Source organism: Diorhabda sublineata, chromosome 1 (genome assembly GCF_026230105.1).
Source record: "Diorhabda sublineata isolate icDioSubl1.1 chromosome 1, icDioSubl1.1, whole genome shotgun sequence".
NCBI lineage: Eukaryota > Metazoa > Arthropoda > Insecta > Coleoptera > Chrysomelidae > Diorhabda > Diorhabda sublineata.
Window position 1 is genome coordinate 16610681 of NC_079474.1, and position 13417 is coordinate 16624097.

The 13417-nt window shown below is 33.4% G+C and overlaps 1 protein-coding gene across 1 annotated transcript in view; it reads right to left on the reverse strand.

Annotated features, from left to right (window-relative positions):
• Nucleotides 1-13417, reverse strand: part of LOC130452353 (dynein axonemal heavy chain 10) — a 67993-nt gene that overhangs the window by 21806 nt on the left and 32770 nt on the right. The window contains exons 30-39 of the mRNA XM_056791560.1: nucleotides 10996-11235; nucleotides 10238-10906; nucleotides 10061-10180; nucleotides 8816-8979; nucleotides 8345-8599; nucleotides 5702-5952; nucleotides 3172-3501; nucleotides 2857-3113; nucleotides 2174-2525; nucleotides 493-843 (exon numbers count right to left, since the gene is read on the reverse strand). Of these exons, the coding sequence (XP_056647538.1) occupies nucleotides 493-843; nucleotides 2174-2525; nucleotides 2857-3113; nucleotides 3172-3501; nucleotides 5702-5952; nucleotides 8345-8599; nucleotides 8816-8979; nucleotides 10061-10180; nucleotides 10238-10906; nucleotides 10996-11235 (2989 nt within the window). The remainder of the gene's footprint in view (nucleotides 1-492; nucleotides 844-2173; nucleotides 2526-2856; nucleotides 3114-3171; nucleotides 3502-5701; nucleotides 5953-8344; nucleotides 8600-8815; nucleotides 8980-10060; nucleotides 10181-10237; nucleotides 10907-10995; nucleotides 11236-13417) is intronic.

Below are 13417 nucleotides of genomic sequence, written 5' to 3' on the forward strand. Positions count from 1 at the left end.
TTCAATCGACGATCATCCGATACTGCTTTGAAGATCTTCCTCAACATTTCTGCAGTCGTCACCTCAATTGGTCGACCACTGCGTTGCTGGTCTTCGCAGGTCGTCCAGTCTCGTCTAAACTTTGCTACCCAATATTTTACTGTTGATAACGAAGGAGAAGTCTCACCCAAAGTAGAATCTAGTTCAGCTTTTATATTGGTTATGCTAAAGCCTTTTCAAGTGAAAGTATTAAATCACATAACGATGAAAAATGTTTTCCATGTCTACAAATTAACTGAAAACGTTCACTATTGACGGCTACTAAACAACGTGGCGTTTTCAAACTTGAAACATATGTTGTATAGACTGTGTTATTTTTCAAGCAACTACCGCCATCTCTAGGTCAGACCTGTTACATTTGTGACCATCCTCAACCACCCAGTTACTACTTTTAAGTTAGATAATTTTCGTCGCTAAACAACTATACTTTTGAAAAATAAAAATAGATAATACCTGGAAAGTTCCTACACCTTTTGCTCAAAATATCACCCGAAGAAGACATTGATAGTACCACGTGTAAATTATCCTGGCAGGTATGTAAGAAGTAGTGCCAAACGGCGTCTTTGGCGACTCCGTAACCAGCTCTACCCGCGGCGGATCTACAGGAATTTATTATTTGATCTTTATCGTCTTCGGTGAATAGAGAAGGTACATAACCGATCATTAAAATGTTATTAATAAATTCCAAGAAACCTTCTTCAACTATTTGACCTGCCGTGAAGAAGAAACAAGTTGGTTTGTTGTCGATACCTAGTTGCGAGTACAATTTCTTGAGGTCTTCCTTGAACAAGATTTCATTATAACCTGTGAAACGATATTTTCGTTAAGTTTTCCATGAAAACTTAAAACCGAGATAGACATGACCGCACCGTGTCACTTCCGTACGTAATAAAAATTACCGTGTATTCCTCGCTTTAATTTGAACGATAAAAAAATCGATATCACTCAAAATATTCGCCATTAGAACTCATGGAAATTACCATGGAAAGTGCTGGAGTAAGAAATTAATGATTTTTGAACAAAGTGATAACGACAAATGATTTTTTCATTGTTCACAAGTTTTTTAAATTAAAAAACATCAAAATCCGTTCACGAATAACTTAGATATCAAAATTTTTCAAATATTTAAAGCTAAAGAAAAATTTTGAGCGAGACGGAATCAGAAAATGCTTCTAATTTTTCTCAAGATGGTTTTCATAATGAAAAATATCGGAAAATTTTGACAAAACATGTTTTTAGAAATCATTTTTTGTTTACGACGATGCGCAATCTTTTTCAGTCAGAAATTCCTCAGAAATTTCACTTTCGGAAATATTTATCCTAGTAGTACGGGCTACAATTCATTTTTGATCAAAATGGTAACGAAAAATGATTTTTTTTTCATTGTTTACAAGTTTTTTAAATTAAAAAACATCAAAATCCGTTCACGAATAACTTAGATATCAAAATTTTCCAAATATTTAAAGCTAACAAAAAATTTTGAGCGATACGGAATCAGAAAATGCTTCTAATTTTTCTCAAGATTGTTTTTATAATGAAAAACATCGGAAAATTTTGACAAACTATGATTTTAGAAATCATTTTTTGTTTACGACGATGCTCAATCTTTTTCAGTCAGAAATTCCTCAGAAATTTCACTTTCGGAAATATTTATCCTAGTAGTACGGGCTACAATTCATTTTTGATCAAAATGGTAACGAAAAATGATTTTTTTTTCATTGTTTACAAGTTTTTTAAATTAAAAAACATCAAAATCCGTTCACGAATAACTTAGATATCAAAATTTTTCAAATATTTAAAGCTAACAAAAAATTTTGAGCGATACGGAATCAGAAAATGCTTCTAATTTTTCTCAAGATGGTTTTCATAATGAAAAATATCGGAAAATTTTGACAAAACATGTTTTTAGAAATCAGTTTTTGTTTACTACAATGCTCAAACTCTTTCAGTCACCAATATCGTCAAACAATCATTGGTAAAATCGAAGATGTTATATTTTAATCCTCAAGAATTCCTACGACTTAAATCGCTCTAAAACGATATTCTAATGAAACCTCAAGGATAATAAAAACTATTTCATATGGAGGGAAAGTGTCCAACTGTAAATTAATACAGAAACATCAGTGATCATTACCTCTGCATAATGTGATTTCGAACATTTCGCAACCAGCAGTGAATGCTGCCAAGTTCGTGAAACTTCGTTTACCGGAACCTCCCACTCCCACCAACATCATGTGACCTCGTTCTAAGCGCAAACCTCTGTGGATTCTAGTCAGATGTTCTAGAGCGTCGTTGAACAGCACTATATTCAATTTTTCTTTTCGTTCGTTATAGAGTTCGATCAATTCTTGAAATAGCGAATAAATAGCTTCGTAATCGAGTAGATCTTCGTAGAGACGAGGTTCGGTTTCGTTGGAAGCGTTTCTGTAATCTCCGAATAATATCGGATCGCGCATAGCGTATTCCGTCACGTCGATTTTGTCTTCCTGAAAACGCATATACGAGTGACGTTCGTTTAGTTATATATAATTCAATTTCCCCAAAATACAGTTGAAAATATTATAAAACAAGGTAAAAATAATGATTGTAATAAATGAAAAACTAGTTTTTTTTACATTTGGAACATCGGGGTGACAAAAAAAGACCTTAATGAATGGAAAAAAAAAACGAGAAGTTATGATTAACGTTAAATTGCAACGAAAAATTAGCCAGGAAGAAGATTTAAGAATCTCGGAGCTTCTTTCAATAGAACATCTTCTAAACTCTTTGGAATTGCTTCTGACAAAATGAAGATTACCAGCATTAAAGTGTCCTTACCTCATCTTCTTCTGCGGTCGTTTCTTCGATAGGTTCGAAAACAAAATCGTCGTCATCTATATTTTTCAAAGTTTCTTTAATAACAGCTTCCTTTTTCGGGAACGCTTTATCCAATTCGATAAAAATATTTCTTGCCATGAAGTTTCGATCTTCTTGATTGATCAGTCTATCGCATATGACTCTAATAAACTCGTTTCTCCATAACCTCACAATAAAAGGTACTTTGGTGTACAATTTCGGTACGCTTTTACACATACCTGAATGGAAATTTTTTTCAAAAAAATATTTCGTTTTATTTTATATTTATTATAATACCTGCGGTGATTCTAGACAAATCTCTCATGTTGAAAATGTAGTGGAATTTGCTGGGAGTCGGTGGGAGCTGGTTCACGCAAATATTGTACAAATTCAAAGTGATGGTCATCAGAATTGGTGCTATTTGTACGGGTTCTTCGAATATAGATAAATGCCCGCTCAAGATATTAGTGTATATGCGATGTAGTGTCGAAGTTGTTGGAAAAACCAAATTAACAACAGTAAACATGGACATGAAACGCGGATCTACTTCGTTTCTACCGCCGCCGGCTACTCCCATAGCGGCGAAGTACGAAATGTCTTTCAAAATCTTCCAATTCAAATCTTTTCCTAAAATATCATACAAATTATAAATGGAATGCAACAAATTGCGAATCCAACACGTGTAAAATCTGTTTTTCCACCATTCGCAGGTGAAATTATTACCTAAACTACCTGGAGTTGGTTTATCAATTCCAATATAACGAAACATCTCGAAGCCTTGAACATCAATAAAGTTGCTGGCCCCGAGGGAATTCCAGATGAGACAACAAATCCGCTTTGCAAAATCATTCTTTTCCTTATCATACAAAAGATGTATCTGTAGATTTGGAACTTGCCCAACCCGTTTCAAAAATAAAAGAGGAAAAGACAGTTCACAACAACTACTCTCCGATTGCCGTCGTTTGCCAAGGTCATAGAGAAAATAGTTAATCAGCAAATATTAAGTCCAGGACATCATCAGCGGCCATCAAGGCTTTCGTAAACATAAATCAACTTAAGAATCTCATGGCCTATGTCACCAGCGTCAAGGAATCTCTGGACATGTTGAAGGCTTCTGATTGAGTTTAACGCAGTTAATACCCAGGCTGTTGTTTTAACAAAAAATAATTGCGCTTCAGCTCTGGATTTCGTCACCATCATCGTAAATTAGCCTGCTGGGGGTTGCGCTGAGGTAGCTTCACAGAAACTTGGCGTCCTCTTAAAGACCAAAAAACTGTATACTCAGCAACAGATTCTAATACTCCCCATGACTTTGAATTGTCCATATTTGGAGTACTGCTTGTACAGCTAGAGCCTTGAAGAGGCTCGATTAAATACAAGAAAGAGCAATTAACGAAGAAAGCTGTTTCTCTAAGACTGGAGATCAGACTCGGTTCTTGTACGACAATCTAGATACCAAAGATGCGTTTCTTCTGGATTTTTCTTATATATATATATATATATATATATATATATATATATATATATATATATATATATATATATCTCATGACTTATGTCACCAACGTCAAGGTTGTATAACAACCCTTCACGAGAAATGATCTCTGGACATATTGAAGGCTTTTCACATACCCTCTGTCTCCTGTACATCAATGACCTACTCAAAAAGATTGAACTATAACTTCGCTAACGATAGGACATTGGTGACGTTTAAATCAGCCGGCCCAATGAACTCCAAATCCAAATCCGTAGACGGCAACAGATCACAACCATGAAGAAAGATCTTTAAACATTCTGAAAGCTATCTGATTGAGTTTAATGCAGTAAAAACCCAAACTGTTTTTTTGACAAAAAATATTTACGCTGCAGCTCCGGATTTGGTCCTATCTTGACATAAACTATCACTATCATCGCAAATTCGCCTGTTGGGGGTTGCGCTGAGGTAGCTTCACAGAAACTTGGCGTCCTCTTTAAGACCGAAAGCAACAGCTTCTAATACTCCCCAAGATCTTGATTTGTCCAAATTTGAAGTACTGCTTGTACAGCTAGAGCCCTGAAGAGGCTCGATTCAATACAGGAAAGAGAAGTTAATGAAGAAAGCTGTTTCTCTAAGACTGGAGATTAGACTCGGGTCTTGTACGACAATCTAGATATTAAAGATGCGTTTCTTCTGGATTTTTCTTATATATAAAGAATATTTTTATGTATTAACTATCTTAACAATCGCCTAACACGTCACGGAGGCGTTATTAGAAAGCTATATAGCTTATAGCACTGGTACATCCGTTTTTTCTTATATCTCTTCAATATTTATTCTTACAGGTGTTTTATCCACAAACGCGCACGTGGTAAAGCCCGTCTTGTTAAGGATCCACCTCTAGACGTTCACGTTTGGTTGCGAAGCAAGACATTCCTCTACACCTTGTCGTAATTCGCTCCCCGTTGTTCGTACGAAGTCTCCTCTTCTGTGGGACATTCTGGGGGTCTTTTTCTCGTGAAGATCTTTATCGTCGCGATTGTTATTTTTATCATAAGTATGTTTGCGCTTCCTCTATTAGAACCGTTCCGAGTTTTTTTCGACGATAACAGTTCCAAACCTCCATCTCTGAAGATATATTCTATGATGATACGCAGTTTACTGAACTTTGAAAATATAATGTAAAAATGCTACCATCGCATTATTGCAGCCATCGTTAGAAATATCTTAGTGTGTGAAGTGTTTAAATCTAAGTATTTCTCAAAAAGTGATTGACAATGTGTGGAATCAACCATAGAGTCGATTTTTTTGTCATTTTCACAAATGTTTTTCCTTAGTTGCCCCACTTACCCCTATCGTAGAAACCTCCTTTTTCGAACAGCAATTTGAGCAAAGCGATCGGTTGTTGAGTACCGTATTCATCTACTTGAGGCATATTCATATCGTCTATGAAACATATCAATTTTTTCCCCATAGGAGGACCGTAAATTTCTTTGGTACGTTTCTCCACCGACGATTCCAAATTTAATTGCACATCCATCGACGATGTTCTCGAGGAAAAATTTATGTTCAACAGAATAAATATTTCGGTATCCAAATTTCTGGAAAAAGAAGTTATATACGAGCTCATGTCCAACAGTTTCCAGTTAAAGTTAAATAGTCCAGTAATTTTGGGTAGATTTAGACAAGAATTTCGAAAAATCGAGATACCCAAATATAAAGTGGTCCAAACTTGTTCATTTGACCAATTAAAACTCCTCTCAATATAATTCTATGGAGGCAACTTCAAAAATCGGGGGTCAAAAGTAAAAAAAAATCGATTTCTAGCACATTTTTTGCAAATAACTCGTTTTCTATGGGTTTTACGCTTTTTGTATATGTTATCAATATTGTAGAGCATTAAATTTTCTACAACTTTTGTTTCAAACATTTTTTTCATACGGTGAATCATTTTTGAGATTGAGGGCAGAGCGCGCGCGTTTAATATCCCGTTTGAAATCATTTGGTAGTTCCGATCAAAATAATAATAATTGGGTGAACTTGCACAACGACGCGATATAAATGTGACAAAATTAAATGCCGAAGTGTAAAGTGTACTAACTCTAATATATTTCCGAGCGTTGTTTTTTATCATCAAATCAGTGTGAAATCATAGAAATCGATACGAAATTATGATATATGTAAAACTGTTGATATATTGATGATTGCAGAACATAAATCGATATCTATATCGATTAAAATTGATATTAAACCTCAATGATCGATTTAAAATATGATAAATCATCAAAGATCAATATGAAAATTGTAAATCTATACCAATCATTGCTAAACCATGTTAATTTGGATAAATCGATGTATATCGATATAAATTGGTGTGAGATAATGCAAATAGATGTGAATCGATGCAAGAATATCTAATGTGACAAATTCCAACGTAAATCGATATCCATATCGATATAAATTGATGTTAAACCACGATGATCGATATTAAATATGATAAATCATCAGAGATCAATATGACAATTGAAAATCTATACCAATCGTTGCTAAACTGTGTAAATTTAGATAAATCGATGTATATCGATACATAAATTGGTGTAAAATAATGCAAATGGATGTAAATCGATGCAAGAATATCTAATGTGACAAATTCCAACGTAAATCGATATCCATATCGATATAAATTGATGTTAAACCACGATGATCGATATTAAATATGATAAATCATCAGAGATCAATATGACAATTGAAAATCTATACCAATCGTTGCTAAACTGTGTAAATTTAGATAAATCGATGTATATCGATACATAAATTGGTGTAAAATAATGCAAATGGATGTAAATCGAGGCAAGAGTATCTAATGTGACAAATTCCAACGTAAATCGATATCCATATCGATATAAATTGACGTTAAGCCACGATGATCGATTTAAAACAAGATAAATAATCAGAGATCAATATGACAATAGTAAATCTATACCAATCGTTGCTAAACCGTGTGAATTTAGATAAATCGATGTATATCGATATATAAATTGGTGTAAATTAATGCAAATAGATATAAATCGATGTAAGAAGTGACAAATGTCAATGTCAATCGATATCCGTATCGATATAAATTGACGTAATGATCGATTTAAAACATGATAAATCATCTTAGATCAATAAGACAATCGTAAATATGACTATGACTATAATGATCTTTGGCGAACCGTGTAAATCTAGATAATTCGATGTATATCGATACATAAATTAGTGTAGAATAATGTAAATGGATGAAAATCGATACAAGAATATCTAAAGTGACAAATGTCAATGTTAATCAACATTAATCGATATGACACTGCCATGATCGCTCGGAAACATTGTAAGTAATCATAAATCGATATGAAAATCAATGTAAGGATATGATGATCGTTGCGAAACGGTATAAATTGAGACACATCGTCATCTAAATATGTAAACCTCAATAAATCGTCTTAAATAGACATACATCGTGGTATATCGATATGCAAATTAGTTTAAACCTTTATAAATCTATACATAGATTTTTATCACGTCACGTCAAACAAAAATTTGAAGTCTATTCATTCCTAAGACATACTAGACGTAAACAAAAGTACGCCATGTTGTCTACTCGTGATGGTACAAAATGGAATAGGACCAGACTTTGTAATAACACAAAAAAATGTTTTAAAATGAAATAAATACATTCGGCATTGTCATCGGCAAGGAAGTAATCAAAGAAAAAATATTACTCTCAAATTTATCAAAATATTGTGGCTGTCATTTTATTTCTTGAAATATTAAAAACCAGTGAAAAGAATGATATTTTAAATGATATAATTGTTGGTTAGATTAACACGTTATATTAGATTTCCTCTAATTTCTTACTTTCTTTTTAAGTCTGACAACGTTGTCTAAACCTTATAGTCATTTCACGATACGTGTCATAATTTTTTATTTTTTATTTTTTTTTCAAATACGAACCTCAGGAAATCCTGGATGATTGCAGTTTTCGAAGTGCCGGTTTCTCCTATGAGTACGATAGGTCTTCGTATTTTATTCATCAATTCTAAAAGATAAGTTACTCGTACGGTATCTACTGTCGGAACGAGAATTTCGGAAAATCTCTTTTCTCTATCGTGAACGTAAGGTGATACCAACCAATCCCACGCCACCCACTTCTTTTGTTTGAGGTCCAAAAAATAATCGTAATAAGATGGAAAAGTGGTCGGTGTGTGTCTAAAATATGACGAAATAATAATTATCATCAAAGCAAGCAATTCCACATCCACTGTTTCTTTTAATGGAGTCATGACTTGAAATATTGGTCGGCAAATTCATCAAAACTTAACATGTTTTATACATGTTAAATAGACGACTCGAGCGTTCAGGTTAAAACCGCAGAATCTGCGCTATTCTAAAACTAAAAATGTCTTATCCATCAATATTCTTTACCTTAGGTCGCACATATTTTCTGGAGTATCGTCAAATACCAAAAGCGACACCTGCGATTTCATATATTCGTCAAATTCGATTCTGGAAGCATCCACCAAAGACGCTCCGACGGAATTGTAGATGCATGTGACAAATAGGGCTTGAAGGAGATCGACGTCAGCCTCCTGCATAAAGAAACTATCTAAATATTTATAAAATTACTACTTTTTTTATTTTGATATGCCAAAAAAGTGGAGAGGGTTGCAATTTTTAATACCACCAACCATAAGTAGTAAGTTTTAACTTCAGTTGAGGCACTGCTACTAATATATCAAGAGGGCATGTGCACAGTACATTTTGAATGTAAATATGAACTAGCCAAGACACCATTAACCGTTCTTTCGAACACTTCGGGCTACGTTAAGCATCTCCTGGTGTTTGGGAAAGCTTTTCCAATTCCTTTCTCTAAAAATAAACATCCAAAAGAAACTAACAACTCAAGACCAATAAGCCCGTTGCTGGTGGTATCAAAAATCCTAGAAAGACATATATACAACCAAATTTTTGACTAATTTATACCAACATTAATACCAACATAAATAAAAAACAGAGTGGAAGCTGCTGAAGGTGATTTGTGTCAACATTTAAAAATTGGTCTAATCTTGTGACGAAAATAATTAGAAGGTGAACATTATATTAGTAGAAGAAATTGTTCAAAATGGCCGACTCCCAAAATAAAAAAAAAACACAGCATAGAGCGGCATTTCCAAAACAAGTGTTCTAAGGTTCCTACATGAGAATGACAAAAACAGCGTCGAATAAAATACGTAATTCGATCAATTGTAACCAGTGACGCAGCTATGGTCTTCTACTATGATCCGACATACAAAAGAGATTCCATAGAATGGCCAAAAGTCACGAAAAGCACCAAAAAAGTGACGGCTACAATATTTTGATTGTCTTCAAGAAATTAAAGCCAACCGTCATATGACTTCGACCTACTAAAGCAATTGCATCAAAAAATTATCGAGAAAAACCGCTTCTTGATCTCCTGTCCCATCCACACTTCTTCGCACACATACTTCGACTACTGTACTGTACTGTACACGAATGTGACTTTACAGAGATCGAATAGCCACCGCATAGCCCTGATCTGGCCCCGAAGAACAGAAGCTTTAGTCAAACGGTTTTGAAAAGTGACTTTATGATGTTAGGTTAAGATCTAATGGAGCACACCACGTATTATTTGAATATAGTATATCTTACCGCATCAGGATCAGTTGGAATATCTTCCATTTTTTGCGGATATATAGAATCAATCATAAAACACAATTGTGTGATCATATTCAAGCCAGTTTGAGGGATAACAGTTTTGAGTGGATCAACCTACGATATAAATATTTCTAATACATCTTAGACAACGTTAAAATCGAATTATCTCACCTGTCTGGTACCCAAAACCCCTTCCAAAACATACGATAACAAATCCGGTATGAATTTAAGATACAACTCTTGTAATGCTTCCCTTTCTGCGGCCCAACTGCGCGTTTTTAACCATTTATCCCAATAGGGTTGGTAACCGAGATTTTTCGGATCCACGTACACCATTCCGGCTCTGGATACAGTTGCGGGGGAGGCGTACTGAAGATCACCGACTTCGAAAAGCAGCGCGCAGACGGGAGTTTGTAAACGAATTCGTTCACCATTAGCTAAAGTCAATAATTTGTTATCGTCCATTACGGAATTCATGTTTTCTATCCAAAGAGCATCCACGTCTCCGTCGAATAATATGTATCTTCTTTCTTGCTTCTCCGTAGGTCTATTCATTTCTCTGAAGATGCACGATAGTAAACCGTCGGTCCAATCTCTTGTTACTGGATCTAAAATTCCGTATAGTTCAATAACCGAACACGCCTTCGGGTTCAAAGTGTGTATTTTTGTTACCAGACCCATATAGGTTTGAGCTTTGGCTAGGGCGTTTATTACCACAGATTTTCCTCCACCGGTGGGTCCCACTAACATAGTGGAATGTCTAGTCATCATAGTTTCGTACATCTGAACCACCTTGTCCACTTGATAGGGGAGTACAATATAATTGTCCTCATTCAGTACCTTAAAGATTGAATTATTCAATAATCCAAACACTCTAATAAACCCCGTATATGAGAGAATCCTCGAAAGTAGCTCTAAATACGACTTACGTGTTCTACTGCAGCATTGAAATCGGGATAACCGACTCTAGGACAATCCATTCCGGGGAAAAGATCCTTGATGAGTCCCAAAAAGAGCGGAACGTCTTCGTATACAAATTTCGGATGGTTCATGTCTCTGAGAGCTCTCATAAGTACTAAAGCTTCTTTTATATCTGGAGAGGCTCTTTTCAACACGCCAGCCATTCTCAAAACAGAATTCAAAGCCCTCAATCCCCAATCGTAATGGAACTATAAATAATTCGATAAATAAAATTAACTAAATCGATACAGGGTAATTAAATCGATATAAAACGATTCAAAAACTAATGTAATCGATTACTAAGTGAAAATCGATATCACTAAAACCAGATTTATCGATGCAAAACGATGTAAATCATCATAAATAGATGTTTATTGATGATTAACTTTACGAAAACAATTACAAAATGATTTTGATCAATTTAAATAATGGAAACAATATTCAATTGATATACAAATTGATATGAATTGATGCAATTCGGTATACATTATACATCGATGTTTATCGATTGACAATTTGATGTGAAACCATCAAAATTGACATGAATCGATAAAAAACTATTTAAATCGATGTGAATCGACATAAATCGATGTGAAACATAAACAGAAACCAATTCAAAACAATTGGTATAGTCATAACTTGTTATGTTTCTAAATATTCCTGATTTTAGATCTCTTCTGTTTCAAAATTTTTTGATAATTTTTTAAAAGAAAGATAAAAATTGACGTTTCTACTTCGAAATATTTTGATGAAGACTAAAAGAAGTCGAAACGTCAATTTTTATCTTTCTTTTAAAAAATTATCAAAAAATTTTGAAACAGAAGAGATCTAAAATCAGGAATATTTAGAAACATAACAAGTTATGACTATACCAATTGTTTTGAATTGGTTTCTGTTTATGTTTCACATCGATTTATGTCGATTCACATCGATTTAAATAGTTTTTTATCGATTCATGTCAATTTTGATGGTTTCACATCAAATTGTCAATCGATAAACATCGATTTATAATGTATACCGAATTGCATCAATTCATATCAATTTGTATATTAATTCAATATTGTTTCCATTATTTAAATTGATCAAAATCAACATCGGTGTACCAATGCTCATTAATTAAAAATAATGTAAATTGACATAAAAGGATGAATATTGATAGGCAATTCGATGCAGAACTATACAAATACATGTAAATCAACATAAATCAATGTGAGTCGATCTAAAACCATGCTAATTGTCGCAAAACGATGTACACACATATAAATTGATTACTATCGATAGAAAAATCGGTGTAAAACTATTATAATTACCATTAATGGATGCAAAACTATGTAAATGGATATAAATCGATGTTATTCGATTCACAAATAGGGGGTAAAACCGTGCTAATCGATTCAAAATTATGTAAATTAACATGAATGGATGTATATCAATATTCAAATGGATAGAAAACGATGCATAACATGTGAAACAACATAAATCAAATTTAATCGATGCAAATTGATAAAACATATCATTTGAATCGCTAAAAATCGATGTATATTGATACACAAGTGGATGAGAAATGATGAAAATATACATAAATCGATACAAAACTATATAAAAATCGATACAAACTGATGTATAGAAACATATTTCTATATGCATCGAGCTAAATTCATTCCAAATTTTGAACATGGAAAAAAATATCTATAAAGTCATATAAGTCGATGTATATCGACATAAATCGATATAGAAATGTTTAAACAAACACAAATCGATGTAAAAATGTCCAAATAGACACAAACTGGTGTGGAAATGTCCGAATAGAAACAAATCGATGTGGGAATGTCCAAACAAATACAATTTGATTTAAACTGATGTAGAAATGTTCATATAGATAAAAATCGATGTGGAAATATTCATAAGATACCAATCAATATAAAAATGCCCAAATAGACACAAATCGATGTAAAAATGTCTAAACAGACACAAATCGATGTGGAAATGTTCATATAGACACAAATCGATATAAAAATGTCTAAATAGAAACAAATCGATGTAAATCGATATGGACATGCCCAAATAGACAAAAATTGATGTAAAAATGTCTAAATGGACACAAATCGAAGTGGAAATTTTAATATGATACAATTTGATTTAAACTGATGTAGAAATGTTCATATAGATAAAAATCGATGTGGAAATATTCATATGATACCAATCAATATAAAAATGCCCAAATAGACACAAATCGATGTAAAAATGTCTAAATAGACACAAATCGATATAAAAATATCTAAACAGAAACAAATCGACATAAAAATATCCAAATAGAAACAAATCGACATAAAAATATCCAAATAGATACAAATCGATGTAAAAATATCGATGTGAATCGATGTAGAAATG